This window comes from Haemaphysalis longicornis, unplaced genomic scaffold, assembly GCF_048455015.1.
Source record: "Haemaphysalis longicornis isolate Haplotype H1 unplaced genomic scaffold, Haemaphysalis longicornis Haplotype H1 scaffold_3, whole genome shotgun sequence".
Lineage (NCBI taxonomy): Eukaryota > Metazoa > Arthropoda > Arachnida > Ixodida > Ixodidae > Haemaphysalis > Haemaphysalis longicornis.
The window spans coordinates 11,154,921-11,180,734 of record NW_027526335.1 but is presented as its reverse complement, the minus strand read 5'-3'; the positions used below and the strand labels follow the sequence as shown (position 1 = coordinate 11,180,734).

The 25,814-nt window shown below is 46.5% G+C and overlaps 1 protein-coding gene across 2 annotated transcripts in view; it reads left to right on the top strand.

The window, feature by feature from the left end:
* LOC144173955 (protein FAM114A2) overlaps nt 1-25,814 on the top strand; it is a 41,430-nt gene that overhangs the window by 11,454 nt on the left and 4,162 nt on the right. Inside the window, exons 1-13 of one of the 2 annotated variants that reach the window (XM_077702329.1) lie at nt 2,113-2,272; nt 2,594-2,929; nt 5,192-5,282; nt 5,529-5,654; nt 9,336-9,436; nt 12,895-13,029; nt 14,262-14,367; nt 16,148-16,312; nt 17,736-17,824; nt 18,761-18,835; nt 22,464-22,603; nt 24,621-24,693; nt 24,791-24,847. In XM_077702329.1, the coding sequence (XP_077558455.1) occupies nt 2,594-2,929; nt 5,192-5,282; nt 5,529-5,654; nt 9,336-9,436; nt 12,895-13,029; nt 14,262-14,367; nt 16,148-16,312; nt 17,736-17,824; nt 18,761-18,835; nt 22,464-22,603; nt 24,621-24,693; nt 24,791-24,847 (1,494 nt within the window). In that variant the 5' untranslated portion in view covers nt 2,113-2,272. Of the gene's footprint in view, nt 1-2,112; nt 2,273-2,593; nt 2,930-5,191; nt 5,283-5,528; nt 5,655-9,335; nt 9,437-12,894; nt 13,030-14,261; nt 14,368-16,147; nt 16,313-17,735; nt 17,825-18,760; nt 18,836-22,463; nt 22,604-24,620; nt 24,694-24,790; nt 24,848-25,814 lie in introns of those variants that run through there. The other variant, XM_077702328.1, reaches the window with a different exon arrangement.

The window sequence follows — 25,814 nt, the reverse complement described above, 5'->3', positions numbered from 1 at the left end:
TCATAGGAAAAAAAGCACGGGGCAAATTTTTCTATATAAAAAATTAACTGCTACAAATTTTTTAAATAAAAAGCCTTGGTGAAGTGCTTTTCATGACCCAGCTTCAATGAAACACCAGTTGATAGAATGACACTTCATAAACTGTCCAGACTTGCTCATACATATGCGCATATAAATGTTTATTGCGATTGCACCCTTAAATTTTTGTGTGTTTAGCTGGTAGTGCCTGTTTGTGCATACCTTTGATGTGAGATAATTTATTTGCGTGCTTATGGCATGTGTCAAACACTACTGATTGCATGCAGGGTCTGCCATGCCATAGCTGTAAGCGATGGGGACCAGACAGTGTATGTAATGTCGTTTTATCAAAGCCCTTTTATTAATAAAGGACAGAAAGCTTGGGAGAGGCTTTGGTGGCCACCGGCACATTGGGAGAAGGGTGGAGTAAGTCGCGTGGCTTTTTCGTGGTCTCATGAGGCCACTGGCAACCGTGTCATAACGGCAGCGAAGGCTGGCCCACCGAGGCCTTGCGTCACGGCTCTTCCCAATTGATATCCAGTGGTTGGTAGGTGCAGATGGAGCAGACGACAGCGGTGCAAGCAAAGGCAGAAACGCTGGCGTGTGTTTGCAAAATACAAGCAAAAATGGAGGCCACCCGTTTAGAAAACTGCCACTTTTGTTGTAGCTGCCTTTTGTCCTATACAATAGCTCAAATGCGTGCATTTTATAGTGTGTCAGGCAGCAATAAATTGTTCATGAATAACAGCTAGGCCTCAATTAGCACACCAAGTTTGTGTTAGAGATTGGTGTCCGCACGGGACAAATATTTTCGGCGGTTGTTATGGCAACAACGAGGGTGCACAAAGTGTGGAGGAGGGAGCCACCTCAAAGAGAAATGGTGCGCTGGCCACATGTTCCCTCTACGTTCACCACATATGAGCAATGGTTATAATCAATCTAGCCAGGGGCAGAATTCTTCAGCCGTCAGCTGTGCAGCGTTTGCTTGTTTTGCATCATATCCATGTTGTCCACCTTCAGTCATATACAAGTTCTGCTCCAAGCGAACGCTTTTGAAACAGAGAATTCCCTTCTTCCCCATTTGTATGAAGAGAAGGAGACCGTCACGGTGTGGTACAAGGAAGATTTGGTGGAAGCGTGCCATGTACAGGCAGCTGAAAGTGTCTGTGAATTAATTTAGGGCATGAAGGTGTGCTTCCACTGCGAAGCTGTTTTTGGCTAAAATCCCTGAGTTCTGCCCTGGCAGGAACTATAAAAAATTGATTAAAAAAAAAGTCTTATGGCCTCCATATTTTAATATAAAACGGGTGGGACCCTCTGCCTCTGACAACATTGTTCGGTCCTTAATTGTGTGCACTGTGTATGTATCTTTTCCTTGGTTGAAATAAAGACTGATTTATATTGCCCATAAAAAATTGGCTCCCCAGCAATGCTTTTGCAGTTAGAGGTGAAGCCAACTTTAAAGGGATTGGTGATAGCCTGGTTTTGTAAACTGACTTTCCTCATTGTGTGTAGCACAGTGAAGCATGGCCGAGAGAGTATGAACGCCGCCGCCTGTTTCCCGAGTCGTGTGCACTCCTCGATAGAGTTCTCTCTCCCCCGCTCTTCGGCAGCCACCGGTGTGTGCTTGGCGTCCCACCAATCGTGCGTGTCCTCATGTATCTGTGACGTAGAGATCGGGCCAACCAGGGCGCCAGCTTCGCTGCATTTTCCCTCTTCACAAGGTGGAAGGGTTGTGACTTTTTAGCATGCCGGGTCTGGTAATGGTAACACCCAAAATAATTTTGGGCAAAACAGTGAATGACAACACAAAATTAACAGCCTCAAAAAGAACTCTCGGCCAGAGATAGGCAATTTGACTGTAAAGTCCCTTCATGAAGGACTTTGGGGTTGACTACCGTCTCCACTCCACAGGTTGCTGCAATTCTGTAGAGGTTTTGTCCCAACTTATCGGGAATCAAACCGATCGAACTTAAAACCACCCACATTCACTAGCGTTTCTGCTATTTTGGAATCCTTTGTGAGCGAACGACAAAGCGAGTTTGGAGTTTGCCACTGAGGCCATGGGCCATCGATGCATGGGCACAGCTGTCATCATCAGCAGGCCATTTGCCGCAGCAGAAGTGCAGGAGAGCAGAAGCTGCACGGAACGCTGTTTGCTGTGAGACACCGATTTCGGCAGCATTCAACGCTTGCTAGCTTCTTATTTGATCAGCTGTGTTGATACAGGAGACGCTACTTCAAAAAACAAAAGGTAGAACCGTGTTTGTCATCTTTTTTCTAAACTACAAACAATCCGTCATTGCACATATGCTCGCAGTCTTCTACGGATTCATTTGACGTGTCGCCATGAGGTACCCGAAATGTACAATCGAAGCATTTAAGCTTATTAAACGAATATTTTATTGTGCGAAAAAAAAAGGCTATATACACATAACGACGCTTGAGCACAATGAATGCTTTACCTGTAAAGAGAACAAAAATAGCGATCACTTGTTGAACGTAGTAAGCATTAACGGCAATCTGCTCTGAATACGGCAATAATGCATTGATTTTTTTTTATAATTTACTGCAGATGTCTGAATCGGAGGAGGCATTTGAGAGCGCCGACGAAGATGTCGAAGAATTGAAGGGGAAAAAGCGTGGGCGAACAGCGTCTGAGAAGCTGGGCAAGATCAAGGAGACCGAGTCGCCCGTCCGCGACAGCAAAGACAGGGGGGACGGGCTGGCTTCTGAGGCGGCCAGCGGAACCAAAGGTGCAGCGGACGACGCCGTCACGGAGAAGACATCTGTAGCGGAAGGTGATAGCGATGCGAAGGCCGAACCGAAGAAAGACGCAGCCGAGACGCCCGCGAAGGAGAAGGAGATGAGCGTCTTGGAGCGGCTGGCGCACGCTGCTTCGAGAGATGAGGTTTGTTTACCTCCTCTATGCCTCCGACAACACGCACGCACGTTCGGTGCGCGCATAGAATCTGCGTACAGAATCAAAATTTCGATGCCAAATTTGCAAGCTGCGTGTTATTTGGGCTGCCTACGAGGCTTTACAAGTATGCTCAAAGCCACGCCTTATCGCAGTAATGCAAACACTAAAAAAAGAACAGTTTGGAAAATAATCAAAAGAAAGCAAAAAGGAAGTGAACGGAACGCTGGTCAGTGACTTGGTACGTTCATACGTTTACTCGCACCCACATACTAACACATTTACACACACTTTCCGGAAGGGTATTCATTATTCAATTTCAAGCCAGGGCCAACACACATTGCCTTTGCTAGTTTTTATTGTCACCATAATCTTTGTGTTGGTGGTAGCTGGCTAACTTCCAACTATAAAGGGGCCTTGAAGGTGTACATCATAAAACTGCACTTTGTTTTCAGGGCGGAAGCTTAGTTACTCCAGACTAAAACACAGAAAGTGCCTTGTTCCATCAGTGTCTCTTGGCATCAAGCTGAAGCTGACCTTCAAGCTCAGCCAAGGTCAAGCCAGTGCCTCATGCAGGTGCAAAGTAAAAGCACCTGGTCGCTCATTCATTTCATGGAGGGGTGGGAGGTGGGGGATAGGGCAAAAGAGCAAGGGTGCGAGCCATCAGGAAATGATACAAGGAGGCACTTGGCTGCATCCAAATTCACTGCGCATTCGTGGTTGACTGGGCCAAGCAGTGTCTGTGTTTTGTCTTGTCACTGCTTGCTCTTGGCGTGAACACTGAGCAATCGCTAAACAAACTTTGTTGAACCGCACTAAACTGAAGCACATTTTTTGTAATCAGAGTAACAAATGTGTTACGTTTACTGGAAGCTGCAGTTATTTAAGCTAGATAGTTAGGAAAATAAAAAAGTGTGGTAGTGCATACCCACGGAACCCATGATGGGCTGGCACAGGCATAACAGGGCCGCGGCATCCTCTCTGAGTGGCTCTTGTAACAGTGTAGGGATTTCAGCATGGTTCCCAGAAAAATCTGCACGGCTCCAAGGCCAATAAACTCTAGCTGGCCAGGCTGTTGAAAGATGAGTGTTTGATTGAATCCAAGTTGTCGATTTGTATCCCAGTAATCTCGTGAGGGACAATTTCATCGTTCAAAGTAAATTCTAGAACTTGTGGCTATGTGGTTGCATAGGCGGAATGCCCTACTAGCTCTTACTAGGTTTAATCGTCGATAGCCCATTTCGAGTGGCCTGCTGTATCATTCAAGCCCTTTAACTTGAAGTCAACTTGCTCATTGCCCCATTTTTGCTATTGCCCAGCTGCACCACATTATGGTGGGGAAAAAAAATTGTGGTTAATTCCTCTGTCGTAGGAATCAGCAAAACACGAAAGTGAGTGCAGCAAAATCTGCAGCTGAGCATGATTTCCGGGTCGGGGGCTGTCTTGTGGGTGTGCTTGGCGAGCGACGTCCTGCTGGCGGGTCGCTTTGGCAAAGGTGGACTGGTGTCATTTCCGTGATGGATATGACGTCAGGGAAATCTTGGTGTATCCCGGCATAAAACACTTTCGTGTTAAAATATAAAACCCGAAAACAAATAACCCTAAGTATAACGTACTCATTGGTTCTAAAGGTTGCTTCCCCGCAAGAAGACCGTGTGTGCAGGGGTGCACCCTTTACAGGCCGCTTGCATCGTTGTACTGGCGTCATTTCCATGATGGATGTGACGTCACTCAAATGTTTGTGTATCCCAGAATAAAACACCGCCGTGTTAAAAAAAAAGGCAAAAGCAGGGCATGGGAAGATGTACCTCTTTAATCGCAAATTGCTGAGTGATAGCACATCAGTTCCCGCCAACAGGAATTTGGGGAGGTATAAAAGCCCCAATCTTGCAAATTAGGCAAAGTCGTATGCTGCGGTCTTGTTAAGGTGAGATCACTCTCACATTTAGTCATAGTAGACTGACAGATGGGCATAAAACACCTCCAGCCTTGTCCAAAAGCAAAGCACTTGTAGCAGCACTGCTGACATAAAAGAGGATTGTGGCTCGTTGTGCCAAATCAACTGCGTTGCAAAAGAAAAAAACACTTTTCATGTTGTTCTGCTTGTCTTGTGTACCGCTATGTTATTCCCAAGTGTATTGCATGCAATTCTTTGCTGCTTGTCCCCAACTCCAGTTCCCTTCCAGTAATCCTTGCGCCATAAACAGGCTTGATACTATAATCTATAACAGCATATTCTCTGCTCATTTGCAGGGCTCTTCAATAAACTGGGGTTTCGGAAAATGGGGGTCGTCTATACTGTCAACAGCGGCCACCTCAGTAAGCACCTTCACCAACCAAGTCTGTGAGTATGGCACAACCCTTTCTTCATCCTTTCCTCTGTTCTCATTCTGCACTGCCTTGTGGGAAATTCAGGTTATTATAAAATAAAATAAATTGACTGAAAAGGGGGCTACGAAGTCATTGATTTGTTTTGTACTCATTTCTCGGTGGCTCTCAAGGCGAAGTAATTAGCCTTGAGAGCCACCGAGTTCAAATCAGTCATGGAAACAAATAGATTTGGCATAAAAATTTGTGCTTGTGATTTCAGCACAGGGAATCGGCACCGTCATTGAGACTGTCGAGTCGACGCTTGGTGCGCCAAGCCCAGAGGAACTTGCACAGGCGGACAAGGCATCAGTGGAGGCGGATCCAGGCCAGGCTGCTGGGGATGCAGGTCAGCAGGCCTGTGGATCAACATTGTGTGCAAGCATGTGGAGTCGCCAACTTGGGCTCTGCACTGTGTATAGTGGCCACCCTCACCAGGTGGCAGTGTGTGCTTTTCCTGCTGCATTGCCACACCACAGTGCTTCACTGCAGCAGCTAGCAGAAACTGCAATGCCTGCTTTTTGTGCGTTTTCGCCCTTGTGTGTGGTCGTTAAAGTGATGAGGTAGAGCACACAGTTCGCTGCACTCGAGGTGCAGAATCTCTGGGTCCACACAGGCCATCATTGGAACTTGACCCTGGCAATGTTCAACGCACGCACCTTGTCTAGTGAGGGAAGCTTAGCTGTACTACTAGAGGAGCTCTCGGACATTAAGTGGCATACTATAGGGTTAAGCAAAGTTAGAAGGACAGGAAAAGGCTTCATGGAGCTCACTAGCAGGCATATTCTGTGCTACAAAGGATCCCAAGAGAAGAGAAAACACAGGGTGGGATCTGTAATCCACAGAGAAACAAAAGGAAATGTGGAGGAGTTTTTCAGCATTAGCAACAGAGTCGTAGCTGTTGGAACCAAGTTAAACAAGCGATCCAGGTTAAAGATAGTACAGGCCTATGCGCCAACAACCAGCTATGATGACGAAGCCGTAGACAGCTTCTACGAGGACGTTGAACCTTCAATGAAGAAGGCAACAACGCAGTTCACAATTGTGATGAGAGGCTTCAACGCAGAGATTGGTAAGAAGCAAATGGGAGGGAGATCAGTGGGAAACTTTGGAATAGGCAATCTCAACAGCCGAGGAGATGCACTGGTGGGATTTGCAGAGAGACATAACCTGAGATTGATGGAACACATTCTCCTACAAATGAAAGAATAGAAAAGTCCCGATGGTACAACAAAAAACGAAATTCACTTCATTTTAAGTGACAACCCCAGTATTGTGCAAGATGTAGAGGTGCTAAGTAAGAATCGGAGCAGCGATCATAGGATGGTTAGATGCAAGCTAAGGCTGAATCTCTAAAGAGAAAGGAGGAAACTCATGATAACTAGAAACCCCGCATGGGGTCAGTCAGGGCCAGATAGCAGGCATTTAAAATAACTCTTAATTTGCGCTTGCTGGACGAGCAGAACGAGGTCAGTGTACACACGCTAAATGGCAATTTAACATTGGCAATCAGTGAACCTGGAGTAGCTGTGGGAGAAGCAACATGTAGGTAACAAACTGAAAAATAACTAAGAAAACAAAGGAACTAATTGCCAAACATAAGGACATAAAAGTGCCAAGTACAGCGGATCAGATAGAATTAGCTGAGCTGTCGAAACTGATTAACAGCATTGTAAAACGAATGACATTCGTGCATATAACGGGGCAGTGATCGAGGAAATGCTGCAAATGGGGGGAAGCTTGAAAGCAACAAAGAGGAAGCTAGCCATCAGCAGACAGGATGCACGCACTGAGATGAGCAGGGAAACATAACGCACAACTTGGGTGAAATAATGAAGGTAGCAAAACGATTCTGCACCAGGCTGTATGCCAGCGATGTTAGGCCAGGGGAACTACTGAGAGTACAAGCTCAACTAGCGATGTCCCACTAGTAACTAAAGAGGAGGTGGGAAAGGCTCTCAAAGGCATGAAAAGATGAATAGCTGCAGGTGACGACGGCATAACCGTGGATCTTTTAAAGGAGGGAGGAGTTATTGTGCTGGAAAAGCTTGCTGTACAATTTTTGGAATTCTTGAAGGTTCAGAAAGTGCCATAGCCTGGAAAAATGCCAGAATTATCCTGATTCATAAGAAGGGCGATCCCAAGGACCTCAAGAATCATAGACCCATCAGCCTGCTCTCTGTTGTGTACAATCTTTTTACCAAAGTTGTAGTTAGCCGCATAGGTGACAGTCTGGATTTCCAACAACCGAGACAGCAGGCGGGGTTTCGGAAAGGGTACTCAACTATGGATCACATTCATGCTGTCAATCAAGGGATAGAAAAATCTGCAGAATACACTAAACCCTTTTACATGGCATTTACAGACTACGAGAAAGCTTTGATTCTTTACTCACTGCAGCCGTGCTAGAAGCACTAAAAGACCAGGAAATAGAGGATACCTACATAAGACTCCTAGAAGTCGTATATCATGAATGCACGGGCAGGATAACCCTCCAGAAGGAAAGTGATGAATTCCCGATCCGGAAGGAAGTGATACAGGGAGATACCATCTCGCCAAAACCATTCACAACATGTCTGGAGGGGGTATTTAGAAAGCTTGAGGGGGAAAACATAGGATTAAGGATGAACGGGGAATACTTCAGCCATTTGAGGTTTGGGGACGACATAGTCTTGCTGAGTTGGACTCCAGAACACCTGCAAACAAGGCTTGAGGAACTACAATCAGAAGGCACGGCCATGGGCCCGGAAATAAATATGAATAAATCTGAAGTAATGAGGAATAAGCCTTCCAAAAGCGTCCTCTTCAGCTTAGGAAACGAAACGCTAGATGAAGTAAAAGGATATAACTACCTCGGACAGATGGTTAGTGCTGACTCCAACCATGAGAGAGAAATCCGGCCCAGAATAGGTATGGGTTCGGGAGCGCTCGGCAAGCACTCCAAATACTGAAAAGTAAGCTACCTCTGTCACTCAAAAGAAAAATCTACAACCACTGTATACTGCCGGTGATGACATACAGAGCTGAAACTTGGCGCCTTACTTAACAATTAGAAAGCAAACTTAGGTCGGCTCAACAGGCCATGGAATGAATAATGTTAGGAGTAACACTCAGGGACAGAAAACGAGCTACCTGGATCAGAGAACAAACTAGAGCAGAAGATATCATAGTTCAGATAAAGAAAAGGGAATGGACTTGGGCTGGCCGTGTAGTGAGACGAACTGACAACCGGCGGACAATTAGCGTAACAGAGTGGATACCAACAGATGGGTCTAGGAGAAGGGGAAGGCCATTAATCCGATGGAGGGATGAAATAACGAAATGGGGGGGTGAACTGTGGACTCTAGCAGCGCAGGACAGGAGCGGTTGGAGGTCAGTGGGAGAGGCCTTCGTCCTGCAGTGGACCTGAGTAGGCTGACGATGGAGGTGTGTGGAAGAGAGACTGATTTTTAGGTGCTTTCAATTATTCAGCTGCAGTGTGTGTTTTTGGACAAGATCTCAAGGGGTTTTTTTTGTCTTGCAGTGCATGTTGTTACTAGAGTATGCACATTCTCGAATGCAGATCAGTAAGGAATCTTGAAAGTTGAAGTCTTATGCCCGATCTGTTTAAAGGGGCACCAAAGTGTAAATGCAGGTTGCCCCATGTCGGTTGGTCACGGTGCCAAGGGTCACAGATATGCCACTCTCAGCAGCCTGAAAAATGGCAAAAGCATGAAATCTGGTATAGCTACTCTGAAAATTCCAAAATAGCAAAAAATTGTTTCTACACTTTCTCCCCCAGTGATTCAGGGTATCAAAAATCTCGACAGCTGAAGAAAGCATTGGTGAAGCTAGCCTAAATGTTTTTCCACGAACTTTCTTATGCAAAATAACTGTATGAAGTGGATTTAAAAACTTTGTTGAGTGCATATTTTTAAAAAGACAGACTGCAGCATGTAAAAATTCCCAAACGGGCTGCCTTGTTGAACACACGTGGTCACCCTTGTTTTGAAGGAAGCCGGCTCAGCTTGTATAAAATGCATGCTTTCAGATGCAAGCAAGGCTGCCCAGTCGGAGGACAAGCCTGATGGCTCAGGGGTTGGTGGCATCCTGAGTGGAGTCACCGCATTCACCAAGGCCATTGAGGCCACTGTGAGTAAACCAGCCTGATCGCCATACTTGGCCGCCTTGTCTTGCTTTCCCCTGAAATGATGTGAGCAAGGAAGAAGCAGCGTCCATTAAGGATTGAAAATCCATTGAATGTACTGTCGCGCTCAATTTGACTTGCAACGCGCAAGCAGCACTCAAAAACTAGCAGGAGAGGGGCTTTAGCTCTTCCAATAATCATCAATACCCGCTGCTTGCGAGTGACTGCTGCCTTTTACATAGCGAATAATAAGAAGTGTTACGCATGGGGTGTTCCTTGCTGTTATCGCTAAAGAACTGCACATCCTACATTTCCATTGCTTGAAGCTGTGTCTGCTTAAAATTTTTACGATGCTTCTTGCAATCAAAGGTGCTTTTTCTCGTTCTATTGCGTCAACAATGGCCCACTGCTCAGTTTCGGTGCTCAAATGTACTTCAAGTAATGAAAATGTATGATAGGCGAGCTACGGCTCTTTCTGCTACAATAGTAGTGAAACCACCATGCGTCACAGTCGCAATTTTTGGGCCGCAGCTCAAGGCTGTGCTAAACTACACCGGGCGCATTCACGCGTTGCGCATTCACTAGGTAAAAGGCAGTAGTTACCTGCGGTGGTGGGAGGGGTTCTGATGATTATCAGAAGAGCTAAAGCTCCGCCGCTCGCATGTTGTGAGTCAAATTGAGCGCGATAGTACTACATCAAGAGACTAAAGCAAGGTGACATTGCGATATTTGTCTAGCGCAAGAACACGGGGAATCCTTGCCTTAGGAGCATGGCAGGAGCATGGAACAAAATTAATCGTTTTAATATCAAGAACAGAAAACAAAAGACGGGAAATATGTGTGTATTGCTTAGTGATGGAGGTGAAGGTTGCATGTGTACTTGATTTCTTTGAGTCCAAAATTGGTGAAGAGGCATTATTTCTGAACAATGCATTCAGGCAGGCAGCAAGCACCTTTTACAATAACGAGTGTTGCTTACTAATGCCATAAAAAAAAGGGAAACCCACCATCACATAGATAGTAACTTGGTGTATCACAAAGCGCCTTGAAAGAAAACTTGGGTGGGCCTAAAAAGCCATGGTAAAAGAGACACTAGCAAGTATGAAGCCGAGAGGCCTATTGCGTGTCATTATTTGCGAGGCAAATTGAAGACATTCTGGCTCTAATGAAAAGAGTAGTGATATTAGGCTTGAAACGTGGTGTGAACGGACAACAGCAAATGGTGCTGGGGCACATTGTGCGGTGATAAATGTAGATTGACGGATGAAGTGGGAACTAGACAGAAGTATGATCGGAAAAAAACTGAGTACTCAATCTGGGTCTGAGCGTTGCAAGGTAGGCTCACGTGGAAGTGATGGGTAAAGTTTGTGGTCATGCATTGGGTTAGCTAATAAGATTGCTGATGCTGACGAGGCTCATTTGGGAAAGGGCTTTGTCATAGTTCTTTGGAAAAACATTTGCAGCTGTTCAGACTTGCCTAATCGTGAATTCCACTCATCAACTTGGTAAGGTAACCGAAGCCAGTGAGGACTGACGAAATTCAAGCTAGAGTGAGCGATTCCAAGCCAGCCACCAGCCTGACGCTATTAGTTCTGGATAAGTTATGACTTTTCACTGGAGCCAGGTTGAGAGTATGGGAGTACATCTTTACCGAAGGAAGTCGATATGGGATAAACAGTAAAAAGTGGATAGATAACCCATTGCATAGCACACAAATTTATCCCAGGTCAACCAGTGGAACTTGGCATCTGTGTTCTCGGTAGTTTTTTTTTTTTTCACATTAACCCATCTAAACTTTTCAGGAGATGGTCTCTGCAGCACATACATTTATTCCTTCATGTCTTCATGTACTAACTATTAAAGCGAAAGCTTTTTTAGTGGTACCAATGGAATCCTTTAAAAAAACTACTGCATTTCGTGATAAATGGGTTGGTCGACTGAGAAGCTCTGGTAATTGAGAGTTTTAGCATACCATGTGTTCTGTGGGTTCCGTATGTTTCATTTGTACCAAGACCTAAGTGCACATGCGCGAGCAGGCATGGAGGACAGGCTGAACAAAGCCGCCCTACCAAAACGCATGCACACATGCCAAGTCGGGTCCCGGTACAAACGGGGCATACGGAACCCGGAGCACACAGTATGCTAAAACTCTCTAATATCTCTAAACACACGGTGCATGCGTGCAACCGGGCTTCTGTAGTACAATTGTATACCGTTGTTAAAGGGACCCTGCAACACTCTTCGTGCAATGCAAGTAAACCAGCGCGACGTTTAGAATACACTGCCAGGAACACCCGAGCCAAATATTACACGTGCACGTGAAGTGGTAAGCGCGCAAATCGCCGTGAAAGACGCGGAAAAACCTACCGCTTGGCATGGCCTTTGCGACGTCAATCGGGCCATGGCTGTCCTGGCTGTCCTATCGGCTGTCGCTGGTCAACTTCGTGGCTAAATTCTGGCATTTCCTGTGACAATCAGCCGTCGTCGGCGCCGTGTATGAACCTCTTCTATGTCTGAACCTGTCCGCATGCTTTTGGTTTTTGGTGTTTATTTTGTTTTGAGTGCGCGCGGAGTTTGAGTGACGAACTAAATATTCCACTTTCAATGAGCCTACTCGACAACAAACGTTTATTGCTCCAAAAATGCCCTACCAGCCTGCGCGCTTGCTTGTGAGCAGGCCACCATGCCTGCTTTTTTGTGCCACCAGACCGGAAATAGACCCATCCACGTTGCGGGGGAAAAGGACGAAACTCCCCGGCCTGTGAGATATAGAAGGCCTCCGAACAGAACGCTGTGCGCCGATCCCCTCTCTGGGAAAGAGCGCGCAGCTTTCGTCGCGTTGTCCGCGGTTGAGTTGAAAGGGACCATTTATGCGCGATTTTTCATCTTGCGTAGTTTCGGTGATAGTGAACGGATTTTCATAATTCTTGCGGGAGGAGATTGCTGGGACAATAGACTTTACCCCAAAATACATTCCGAGTAGTCGATGGTAAGTGTTGCAGGGTCCCTTTAATAAACCTTGTATCAGTATACATGTAGATCGTTCATAGAGGCATTTTTGTTGTGTACAAAAAAAACCTCGCATGGTTTCATTTTTCGTTTGTAATTTGGGTCTGAGAAGGTTGACAATTGAATGGACTAACTTTCAGCGAATGTTGGACGCGCTTTTAGCGAAGGTTTTGATGCACTTATGATGCAGTTTTGATGTGAGAACGTTTTGCGCTTTTCTCAACTTGCTTTAGGAAGGGATTGTAAATTATACCAGTGCTCAATAAGTACTAACAGTGATTGCTGCCGTGACGAGAGTCATTTGGTGCATTCAAAGATTGAGAAAACATTCACGTGTTCGTTTTGTTACTGTTGCAGAGAGTTTATACTGGCTTGGATGGAAGCCACTCAGCCTCCATCTAGAGGGAGTAGTGGGAGGTGATGTTATGTTTATTGCTCTCTGTTCTGGTTCCAGGGTTCCAAGGTGCTGAGTGGCGGCCTGGACACCCTGGAAATGATTGGCAAGAAGACCATGGACATCCTGACGGAAGGGGACCCTGGGCTCCGCAAAAAGAGAGCCATGTTCGAGGGCAAAACCAGCCTCTCTGAGGTAGGGCCACAGGGTTGAATGTGAGGAATGCATGCTTGGCCATCTAGTGCATATCTATAGGTTGTATTCACTGAAAAGTTTAGCTGTCAATTTCTTCATTTGGCAACACTAGAAACGGCCACAGACATGGCTGCTGCGCCATAGACATGGCGCGGCTTGCGCCACTGCGGCCGCACGCAAAAAAGAAAGAAAGAAAGAAAGAAAGAAAGAAAGAAACACCGGTGTGCGTCGTGTACTCCATTTCAACCCGATTCTCAATAGTGGTGTCAACAGAGATGTTATTAATTGCACTTACATTAGACTCGAGGCATTACTTTGCATTCGGTGGGTAGAGTTTGGAATGTCCAACACAACTTGTGCTTAGCATGGACAACTACCGCCATCCCGCAGAACCCGACGTAACCAGTGGCGGCACACTTGCATGGTTGCCTGCATGCGTGCCTTGCCAGTGAATAAAATCTTTACTGCTCTTGCAAATCGATGGGCAGGCTGTACTGGTCCCCAGCTCCTTAGTGATATGATTGATTTGATTGATTGTAGGGTTTAACGCGCCGACGCAATGCAGGCAATGAGGCGCGCTGTAGTGGAGGGCTCCGGATTAATTTTGACCATCTGGGGATCTTTAACATGCGCCGAAATCTCGTACACACGGATGTTTTTGCTTTTCGCCTCCATAAGGAAAGCGGCCGCCGCGGCCGGGAATCGAACCCGCGACCTCGTGCTCAGCAGCGCAACGCCTTAGCCACTGAGCCACCGCGGCGGGTTCTTAGTGATATGCTTCTTGCATCCTGCATCTTCATGATTCAAGTAATTCGTGAGGGACATTCATGTATTAACGGCCTGGTAAAAATTTGAGGCAGCCCGTGCCAAACGATGAAGTGTCTACGACAAGACTGCATTTCCTTTGCCACAGGAAATGCTACAAGCTGCCGTGTCATCACTTCCACCAGGGCCTAAGTTATGTGTTTCTAGTTTGCTTTTTTTTTTTTTTTTTTTTCTGGGTAGCACTGATGTGAAAAACAGCTGTCATCAACCAGTGTGCCTTGCAGAGGAGCAAAATTTTTGACCTGCCTTTATGAAGGAGGAAGCTTTGCTCAAGGAAGGTGCCTTTGTGAACTTTTGAAGTTCCTTCGAAAAAAAAGGGTGGGGGGGCAGCCGTTAACTTGTGAAACCATCTAGTGTGGGCACCACTAGGTAGAGTGGCTCATGAGAAAGTGCTGGTTGTTGTGCAGGTACTGCGCGAAGCCAAGATGAAGGCTGAGAAAGAGGCTGAGGAAAGGAAAGCAGAAGAGGCTGATGACGCGGTCAATTACAGCAAGCTCTTCGATGAACACCAGGGTGAGCTCCGTGAATGGGCACGTAGAGCTGGCTGTTTGATGCTTTGGCTGTGGATCTGTTCGGAATGCCTGACCTTTCCACTCTCTCAGTAAAGATTACAGGTGTTCAGAAACCAGTCGAAATTTGCCGTTAACTTTCTCCTGCTCTGGTGAAGATGTATCACCCGCCGTATTTATTCGAATCTAGGCTGAACACATTTTTTGAATTATGAGGTATCAAACTTCTAGGATGGCTTAGATTTGATTCAGGTGTGCAAAGTACTCTTCGAAACAAAAAAACTGGCACCCGACTACAATGACAACATTGTTGGCACTGGGATCCATGGCTGTAGCCAATGAGAGTGCAGGCCCCTATTTTGACCGTGCTCGTTGTTCTTTATTGGCTTGACAGTAGTGCAGTGGTTCTACAATTTTGCTGCCGGCTTGGTGGCTATCGAGGAGGCAGTGCCATTATAGTGCTGTGTTGGAAAAGTGGTGCTGGCAGCAGAGAGCCCATCAAACTTCCAGGCACGGCGAGAGTTTGGCATGAATCAAAGAACGCCGTCAGTGAAAGGGGAAGTGAGACATGCCATCCTAGAAAGGTTAATCGGCAGTTCGTTAACATTGAAAACGCACTTGGTGACACTGAAGTCTGCCCAGCTGCATGGCTTACGTTCGAGTTTTTCTTTTTTTCTGATTGATTTTATGATCTTTGTGGGTTGGCTTTTAAAATTGGGGCTGGTCTAGATTTGAGTAAATGATTCGCAACGCAGCGTCACAGAGGTCTGATGGCAGTAGCACTAATAGCGACTGCTGTTCCGATAGCGATGGCAGTAGCAGAAAAGGTTTTATAGGCGTTGTGCTGATGATGTTTGCAATAAGGGCTGTCAAAATAGCTACAGTTTGAACACTGTAGGCAATCTAGCGGTGCATGCCTACAGTAGACTTTGTTTACAAACATGAAGTGTGTCTGCAAGGTTTGACAGAACGAATACATAAATAATGCAGCTGGTCATGTATTTTTCGGGCTGTATGAACTAACTGCTTTTTTTGTTTTTTTTTAATCTGATTCAGGCTGTGCTTTTCTGTTTGTGATGATGCGTAAATTTTTAGTAGTTGTAAGTGCTTGCTCAAGCAAGCAGCTTTAGACAGTCCGTCATCTTGTTGTAGCTGCTTGGAAACTAAAGTTTCAATTATTCGCAGCCCTGTGCGAGCGTCACCTGTCAGTGTAGCCTGAGAATTCCACTGGTCATGCAATGTCCTGGAATTGTGGTGTGTTCGTGTCTGTGTTGTTTACAGTCCTCTTTGCTTTGCCTGTACGGGCTCGCAGAAGTTAATAGAGATTATCCTGCCAAATTCGTCTGACTGAAAAACTGAAGTGAGAGATAGAGAGAACAAATTTTTTTATTCGTCGAGCAGAGGCTGATCTTATGGGCTTCGCTGTGTGAAAGGCATCCCTAGTCCTGGATTCCTTGGCTACGACTGGCTGTCCTTGCTCGGGTCACCAGGTTGAGCTGAGCATCTGGGTCTGGGCTGGCCAGGGAAGCCCTCCACTGCGCGAAGGCGGGGCTGGGAAGTGGGGGCAAATCTGGAGTGTGTTGGCACGCCCGTGCTATATGGTGTAGAGTGCCAGGCTGGGGACATTGAGCACAGAGGGGAGGTTGCTGGGTGTGGAAGTGATGGTGGCAGCTTAGCAGTTGCATCTGGTCCTGGTGCAAAGGCACACGCTGTCTGTGGATATGAAACCTTGGTGTGCGCACTGTGCCCCAGCTTTTGCACTGCGCCACTGTTGGTTGCTTCAGGCCTGGTGCACCTGGAAGCCTTGGAGATGCTGTGTGGCGAGCGGAAGACGGCGGTGCAGCAGAAGCTGATGGAGGCCGGGGAGCAGGAAAAGGCCGAGCTGACTGCCCTCCTCGACAAGATCAAGAGGACGTGCGAGAGCCTGCCAGCAGCAGATGACACCCCAGGTAGCGTTTCGGAACTGCACGTGGGGCCTTGTGCAGTGCTTGTAGAAGCTGGAACGTTGAAGGAGTGAACTAACAGGACTGGGCAAGGCGAGAGCCAGGTTCCGAATCGCTGATTGTGCCATGCAACCAGCTCCCTTCCTAATGGATTGCCAGTCACTGCACCCAATTTTCTCTGGCTGCTCTAAAATTCAGCAAGCTGTCTGTACACGCAGTGATTTTAGTTTAGGACTGGTCGGTCACGTGACGCCCAAGGTGTGGTAGTGTATGAAGCATGGACATTGTGACGTGAGCTGCTCAGAGCTCATGCTGTGCAAAGTGGAGAAGAGCGGCCAACCTGTCCATCGTGCCAGCTCGCATGAATGGCAGGTGTGCATTCGGGGAGTTTCTTCATTTACTTCTTTGCTCTTAAAGACTTTTTTGGGGGGGAGCCTTTCCTGTGAAGGGAAATGGCATGAGGGGTGGGGAAACAAACAACGTTCGGGAATACCAGTGAAAGCTATGCAGTTGAAATATTCAAGGCACAAATAGGGAGAAAGCAAAAAAAAAAAAAAACTGAAATGTTCATTCACATGTAATCATCATTTTATAGCAAATAAAATTAAAGCAGAGACTTATTAGCACAAAAAAAATAATAAAGTGAAATGTTGCTAAATGATACAGCAACAACGCAAAGGCGGGGTGGTGTTGTGAGTGAGGGAACTGAACTTGTGAGCATGAATTTAATACTACTAGGTTACCAAGCGGGGGGCAGATTGCATCCTGCGGGAAATCAGTTAAAGGAGATTTTAGGTTGTTAGGAAAGCTTACAATACCTCTCGGTCTGTTTGTAATAACAATGCTGCCTGGTAGACTGTTCTAATTTCTAGTTGAACGAATGAAGAATTATTGTGCAGACGTGTTTGTCTTAGGACAAGGGTATGAAACCTGTAAGCTGTCTTTGCATTGATTTAAAAAAATGAAGTTGTGGAGGGATGTGGATGCTTGGTGTTGTGATAAGGTGTTGGTCCTGAAATTTTTCGGTGGTGACTGAGCAGGGTAAGAGTGGCACGTCTTTTTAGGCTGAGTGATGCTCGTGAAGAATGCATAATCAGAGAAAGCAAATCTGGCTGAACAATTTTGAATTGCATCAATTCTTTCTACTAGACATGTCTGGTAGAAGGTGCATGGAAGCTGGTGGAGGGTGGAAGCTGGTGGAATGAGGTACGTCTGGTGGAAGCTAAATTGCTGTGTCAGGCAAATATCTGCCTCTAGCGATCCACTGTATGAGGACATATCATGGCTGATGTGAACAGGCCATGATAAATAGCTTTTGTGGTGTGTACACGTGGATGTTTATGGAAAGTAGTTGCTTGTGGGAAACAACCATCAAGATGGTGCTTGTATAGTACAAGGGGCTTGTGTTCTGACGTGCCTCTCATTGCAGATGATGAACTGGAGCAAGATTTTGATAAGCTGGTGACCAGCCACCTTTCTGAGATTGGCCTAAACCTGAAAGGGGAGAAATTGAAAGAGGTAAGCTGAGTTGCATGGTTGGCCCCATGGCCCCCTAATCAGCAGCTGTTCATTTTCTTGAGGCTGGGTGAAATACTAGTAGCATAGTGTGTGGGTAAACCAGGATTGCGCAAAGTGAGTCAGCCACTGGCCCATGTGCACCATTTGAGCAGACGAAGAAAGCATTCCCACCAGTGCAATCACTTTTGTTAGCACTGACATGAATACTCCAAAAGCAGATCCGTGTTTATGTCCCAATAAAAAATCAGCAACAAATTGTAACAATAAAAATTTCCCAAGTTTTCCTTTCCCCCCTACTCCTGGGGAAAAAGAAAATAGGGTGGTGGACTGTGCTTGAACAAAAACAACAAAAAATTATTACATTTGTGGTGCTGTATGTTGTCAGAAGTACAATGTAAACCTGAAAACAATTGCAGTACCATCTTTTGTCTTTCGTGGAATCGTAGTCACTGTGTGCTCAGGCTACTGGCTTAATCCAGTTAATAACCATACGTGGCAACATTTGCGCTGCAGTTGGCACTGGTGCTTTTATGCCATCACAATCAGCTAAAAGCTTTTTTTTTTTTTACTGTGCTATGCCATGGCCATTTATACCAGTTGAATTTGTTTAGAATTTTAGTTTTATTATGCTCCGTCAAGTGCATATGTACGTACCGGTTAAATTTGTTTACCCCTTTGTTGCCGTTATGAACGCGGTTGGCATTGCGGGCCAATATTCTAGCACTTCTCGCACTACGTTTGAAAATGGAGAAAAGCTACAAAAATGACATGTAAGTGTTGATGGAAAACAGCAGACAGCACAGAGGCTCTCTTTCAAGTAAATTGTAGTGTTCAAACAAACAAACAAACAAACAAAAGACGAGTGGCTCCTTAGCATGTAAAAGTTTGGAAGGCAAAGTGAGACCAATGTTTGAATGGCTTAATTAAACATTTCAGACTGACTTGGGCGTCAGAGAATGGCTGCGCGAGTGCGTTGCCCGTCAAGAGAGAGGGGAAAAGGAGGATGCCAAGGTAAGCAGGGCGCAGCGTGAGGAGTGCAAGTTGCAGAGGCGTTTTCACTTGTGAACTGTTCAGTGGGAAAAGAACACTGGACACAGCTGCTGGGTATGCTGAATCTATGTCCACGTTACATTCTTACTCGTGATTGTAGCCACTAAATAATTTATGACTGCTGTGCTCAAAGTAGCCTCACATTGGAGCACCTTGAGCAATCTTAGTTACTGTTAGTGGCAAAACCATCAACACTGAGCCCCCATACTTAATTACCTACCGCGGTGAAAAGCTTAGAGGTGAAGGATAGAAACAGTGGCTGTTGGGGCCTTGGTCAAGCTTCAGCTGACAGGCTACCTAGCTGACTACCAACCAGGAAGCTTTGTGACCTTGCTGAGTGCAAAGGTTAAGCTTAGTTGACCTTCAAAGACACCCTCCTTTTTTCATACATCGTATGGTACTATATGTATACTCGATTCTGAGCACCCCCTTCTTTCCACGATCGCGATGCCCAAAGTGAAAGGGGGTGCTTAGATTCGGAAAACCTAAATTAACCCTTCCACCCCCGTGCCATGTTTTTTTGCAGCCGTGTCTCAATGAGACAGGCAAAAGGAATTATGTTTTATCTGAAAAACATTTGAAAGAAAATTACTCCCAGCTCCCCTCGCGGAAACCCCTGTGTAGATGTGACGCATAGGGGGTTCCGTTGTTGTTTCCGTTAGGTTGATTCTCCCATCGCGTGAAACGTGCTGTGAACCCCCTGTCGCGGCTATGACGCAACGTGGCGCGGCTATGACGCAACACAATCCAACACAATCCACTTTAATCCAATCAAATCGAAATCCAATCCAAGCCAACCAAATCGAATCCAATGCCCCTTGCGAGAGTGTGTTTGCTATCGGAGAGGAGAGGGGGTGAGCGGCGGAAAGCGCAGCTCGCGCGGCGAGGAGAATGGGGGAGGGGTGTGGGCGGACAACAACAACGCCGTATGGAGGGACAAGGCGAGTGAATGAGATGCAGTCGCATCTAAAAGTAGGTACAGACAACCCACTGCTTAGTCTCCCTCGCTACCATTCGGGTCTGTTGTGCGGCTTGGGCCGCTGCTTTCAGTATCCCCCCCAGCAGGTTGTCTTCTGTTCTGTTGAAGCGGCGTTTTAATTGAAAACTTCATAAATGACTTGGCCACAATGTCAACTTGGGCCCGCTTCCATGCGTCTAAGATCCACCTTGCAATGGTTGCTTAGAAAAGGGGGTGCTTAGATGCGCATGCAAATGTTTTTTAAATAGTTTTCATGATAGTAGGGGAGGTTGCTTAGAATCGGGGGGTGCTTAATTAAACTGCAGTATTTGAAGTGGGCACTCAAAATGGTTTCTTGCCACTGGTGCCACCAAAGTTTGATGAGCTGTAAAATTAGTTCCAAGCAATGCAACAAAAAACTGCTTCGGTTATTGCATTCACCAGGGTTCATAGTGCTGGAAAACATACACTACAGGTTTATGACCAACACTGTTTTGTCTATTGTTTGACCAAAAATGGCTAATTACAGTTAAACCTCGTTATAACGAGACGGGCTATAACGAAATAATGGATATAACGAGCAAATCGTAATTCCCCTTGAAAGTCCCCATAGAAACCAATGTATTTAAAACCTCGTTTTAACGAGGTAAAATTTCCCCGTTACGGGATATAACGAACAAATTTCGTTGAGAAATCAAATTTTGAGCTAATTTTACAACAGTGCGCAACGCGGATTTGAGACAGTGCGTGACGCGGCAACTGTATTAGCAGTTCAAAACTCCCGCCACGCGCGCGAAGCTGGCTGGCGCGCCATGCGGACGCTGCGCCCGCGAAGCCCCCACCCTCCTCTCGCTGCGCACGGCATGCAGACAATGGGGCCCTTCGATTAACAGTGTTGGACTCGCCGCGGGCTCCCCGAGAAGCAGTTCGACGTTCGATTTTCCCACGTATCCCTATGGCTTCGGGGAATCCGCGGTGAGCCCGAGAAGAACCCCAATGCACACGACGCGCGCGGTTGCGTCGCCTTCCTCTCCTCCCCCCCCCCCCCCCTCTTTTCGTATCGCCGGCGTCGCTGCGTAGTTGTGTGTGCGTGGGTTTTGGCATATCTTTTATCGTACTGCCGGCGTGATTACAACAACGCGAGTGCGACAGGCGGGAAGCGAAAGCGAAAGACTATCACGCTTGAACAGAAAACGGCCATGATAAAAGCCGTCGCATAGGGCGCGAAGGAAGGTAAGGTGCACCCCGTCAAGGTGGCAAAGAGACTTTGACTTGTGGACGAGTACGCTGTCCACCATCGTGCATCGTGAGCAACCGAGAGTCCATCGTCAGCGCTGTTGCACATGGCTTGAAAAGAAGCGCTAAGGACGGCGTCGGAGGCAGATGCGGTGGACGTGCTGCGTCGCTACTTCGGCACGCACGAGGGCGGCGAAGATGGCGTGAACGTAGCGGCCGCAGCTGAGGGAGCAATCGGTCGCATCAGGAAGGTGCATCAATGTCCATTTACGGACTTCTTCGTAGCCAAGTCTGTTTGAAATACGAGTTTTGAACTGCAATAAAGTAGGTTCGTGACTTTTCCTTTTTACCTCCGGAATGTGTTTATTTTACTGACTATCGCCGTGCAGCAAGATGCTATTTCGCCCGCTTTTTGTTTTAGGTAACTACAATGCATAATATTTGCAGTAAATGTCGGCTACGGCTATAACGAAATATTGGCTATAACGAGCAAATCGCGGCGCCCCTTCAATTTCGTTATAACGAGGTTTAACTGTATCTCAATTATCTTGGGAACTAATTAACCAACTGAAAAAAAAAGTGGCATATTTGAAATCAGTAGGGAAAAACAACAAGACGGACAAGTTTCAACAAAGTTTACTTGAAAATTAAAAGAAGTTGTTTGAAGACCAGTGTACCCCCTTAAAATCGTGAAAATACGCTATAATGTCTCCTATAAAATTGATCGGGCTTCAAGAGGGGTTCACTGAACTGAATTACTGAATTTTCCACCATTACCTCCCATATCATTCCTAAACCCTGACCATTTACAATTTTTACGCTGCTCAGAATTTGATTGTCTTACTGGAAGGTGCCTAGGAAGGGCTTGGAGGCAAAGTCAACAAACCATGATTTAGTATTCTCTCCGAATGTACAGGATGTACACGGGCACAGCCGTCGAAAGCTTGGTTGGGTGATAAAGCCTCCATGAGCTCGCTAAGCCATCTGTGGCTGCTGACTTGGTCTGTGCCCTAATGGGGGGCTCACCTCGCCTCTGGGTCAAGACCCTATTTCAAACACATGGTACAGACTATTAGTGGAGCAGAAAAATCCCCCAGGTAGAACCCTCCCGCTGCTCCCATCTGCTCAGTTGGCAGAGAAGGGTCACACCCATGTCACACTCATGCCGTATGTGTTTCAACCACAAGCCTCTAACATGCTTTTGGCACATTTTTAACCATAGGTGCCCTTGTGCCATTAACGCACATGCAAGCACTACAGACTGGGCTGTAATGTCGCTTTTGCTGCGAGGGCATTCGCAGAGCTCTTTCGATCTACTAACAGAGCGAGTTTTGTGCAGTTACCGGTTCAGCCTGCGGCTCCTCCTCCTCCTTACCCGGCATCACATCTTTCCAGGAGATCTACCGCAGAGGCATCGAAACCTTGGCTGAGATGACAGCCAAGACCATGGAGCTGTACCACAAGGTGGCCGAGCTTCTCCTGGTGAAGACCTCGCCTGACAGGACGCCCATGCACTACGCCACTCAGCTCACGGGGTCTGTGCTGCGCAGCCTGCGTGCCCACCTGCTGTTTCGTGCAGCAAAAACAGTCGCGGGGTGGTCGCATTGAGTTCTGTGAGATCTCCAATGTCAGAGAGTGACCTTGCGAGTGATCTCCACGTGGCCCATTTGCGTGTGTAGTTTTTCGCGGCAATGACAGTGTCATTTCATAGTTGGCAGTGATACTGCGGTGGCAGGTTGCCTGTTGTACAAGCTGACCCTTTCCAGCTTCGCAGCCTTTGTGAGCTCACATGCCATGTCCTAGCTACGGTGATAACTTACTTTTCTGGGGAACACAACTTTTTTGACTGTAAGAAGGGCCGTGACCTTTGGGAAGATCCCCAGGTGGGCCACGGTGGAGTTCCTTCAAGTGTTGAGAACATATTCTGCATAATGGAGGGTACCTCCCATCCTCCCAGGCCAACACCAGACAGGTGGGCTGGGGAGGTAGGTCAGCTCACAGTCAGTTGAAACTGTTTGTCACCAAAACAGTAAAAAGACAAGGACTAAGCACCGGTAACAAGAGTTAACACCATCTTGGAGCCCCTCTTTGATTGTGCAAGTCACCAGGTATAGAGGAAAGGTTCACTTGGTGCCTGTTAGGTGGTCAGCGGATTAGCTGCGTGACCATAGTTTAGGAATTTGCCCAATTACACGAGTTCCAAATGTGCACCCCTGGAATTTGTTAAACATTTTATGGCAAGAGCTGTAAATGGCGCGTGCTACTGTTTTCACAAGTGTTCTCACCTGGAAGTGCGACCCTGGCAAGCAGGTACACGAGCACATAGCACATGAGTGTGCCAAGTGAGTCTCGAGGGCACATAGTGGACAGTACAGTTTGAGTAATTTTCTCCGGCACGTATTTTCCTAGTTTAGTTGGTATGAATGGAGTTGATGCATCTCAAAAGAGGGCATATTTCGTCGCTACTCTCCCACACCATTCGCAACACTGTGGAAGGCGTCTCTGCACTGGCTTGGATGTCGACTTGCCTGACCTTGTGCGCACGTTGGTGCGAGACTTTTGGTTCGCATGGTTGTGGGCAGCATGGTGGCAACATCTGTTGCGTGTGCAACCAAGTTTGCTTCTTATAATTACTCGGGCTGGGTGCTTGCAATGTATTTTGCTATTTGGGCTAAACTTTTTGTTTTTAACAGAAACCAATGTATGCTATGCTGAATAACGCTGTTGTCAATAGAGTCCGAAAGGCTGGATAAGTTTTCTTTAACTGAGCAGCCAGACCTTCCCTAGCTTCTTTGGCTGGAGCTTCGTATTTTTAATGTAAACTTGTAAAGCCGGCATTTCTGTTTCGATTTTTCCTTTACTTTTTTGCACCACATAAAAAAAAACATTGCACTCCTTGGGCAACATGGTCGTTTAATAGTGCCATGCAATGCAAAGTGTAACAGAGAGTAGTAGGCACCAATTGGCTGGTGTGGTGAGCAATGAAGCCAACAGAAAATTCTTGAACCTTTATTTGCCTATGGCCACTGGTTGCTGGCAGTAAAAATGACTAGCTCGCACGGTCAGCTCCATATGTCTTTCAGGCTGCACTTGTGCACTGCTGCCAGACACATGATCCATATTGAAAACTGATAAATACTTGCGTTCATTTTAAAACCTGCCGCAGTGGCTCAGTGGCTAGGGCATTGCGCGGCTGAGCCCAAGGACGTGGGTTTGATCCCAGCCGTAGTGGCTGATTTTCTGATGCAGCAAAAAGCGAAAACGCCCGTGTGTCGAGATTTTCGCGCACGTTACAGATCTCCAGGTTGTCAAAATTATTCCGGAGCCCTCCACTACAGCGCGCCGCGTAGCCCAGGTGTAGCTTCAATGTGTTCATTTTAAAATGGCTCTCTTGTGAAGCCAGATCTGGACCTACCTAGCTTTTCCTTGGAAGAAAAAAATGAAAAGTTCTTCAGTTTTTATCAAGAAGTCGGCAGATATTGTAAGGGAAGAAGTGCCGGGGTATGCATTTTTCAAATCTCTCATTACATCGTGTGTGTTTTTTTTTAACAGCCTGACTGCCGTGCTGTGCACAGAAGTGGCCATTCTGTCTGCCCAGTGTGGACGCTGTCTCAACACAGCTGCAGTAAGCCCCCACTCTTTTGCGGTCCTTTGGCAACGCTGGTAGCATGCTGCTGTGCGCATTCAGTGCGCAAGTGTAAAAAAAAAACATTGTCATGCAGGATGACTCGGAGGATCCAGACTCGGTGACGCCACTCATTACCAACATATACCTGGAGGTAAGTTGCCACGTTTTCACATCCCTATTCTTACACAGGCTATTTTTTTTTTGTGTGTGTGTGGGACTAACTGGAATAGTGGCAAAACTGTTGGCTTGGCTGGCCAATGAGCATAATTTAACTTTTGCAAGAAAGACAAGACACAAGTGGTAAGGTAAGAACTGGACTGGCACTCACGAGTGGCTTTGAAGTGCCGAGCGTAATTACACCTAAAGTGGCTGAAAACTAGGAACACTGGGAATTCTGGGGATGCTAAGCGAAGCCAGGAGTTTGTTGCTATGCACGATTGGGAGGCTGACTGGACAGACCGGGCAGCGAGTGCATTTCCCAACTGCATTTCCCAACAAGTGACGACTTTCCCCGATCATCATTCCTGTGCCCTCCTCAGCATTAAAGCGAATTCATAGACTATCGCTATTACCATTAGTGCCACTATTATGATAAACCATAATTGTCTTGCGTGACAAACATATCCCCATTTTTTTTAACCTGCGTTTCACGGGAAGCTGCGGTTGTTCAAAAAACAGCTGCTGTCAAAAGCACAACTTCCACAGCTTTTGCTACGTGCAATGAAGGCCAACAGCAAAGGCTCTCACCTATCATGTTTTCAACAGTCCACATTTGCAGTAGTGGCGTTTGTCTGCACCCTTTACCAGCCCGGCTTAACTGTTCACATACATTTCGAAACTATGTCATAGCCTTATTTGTGTCCTTGGCTCCCACAAAGCACTGGCCGTGAGCTGCCTCCATGTCTCGTTCGTTTATCAGCAAACCCTTTCAGATCTCTTCTTTTTGCTGCTGCAAAAAAGCAAAGCCAGCTGTAGTGGATTGTTTGTAGTGATTTTTTTTTTTTTTTGCAGTTTTGTAACTTTCATCAACATGCATTTTAAAATTTCCATTTACGGTGCATCTGTTGGAACCTTGTGTGTTTAATTGTAGCTGAACAAAAATCTGAAGGTATCACTCC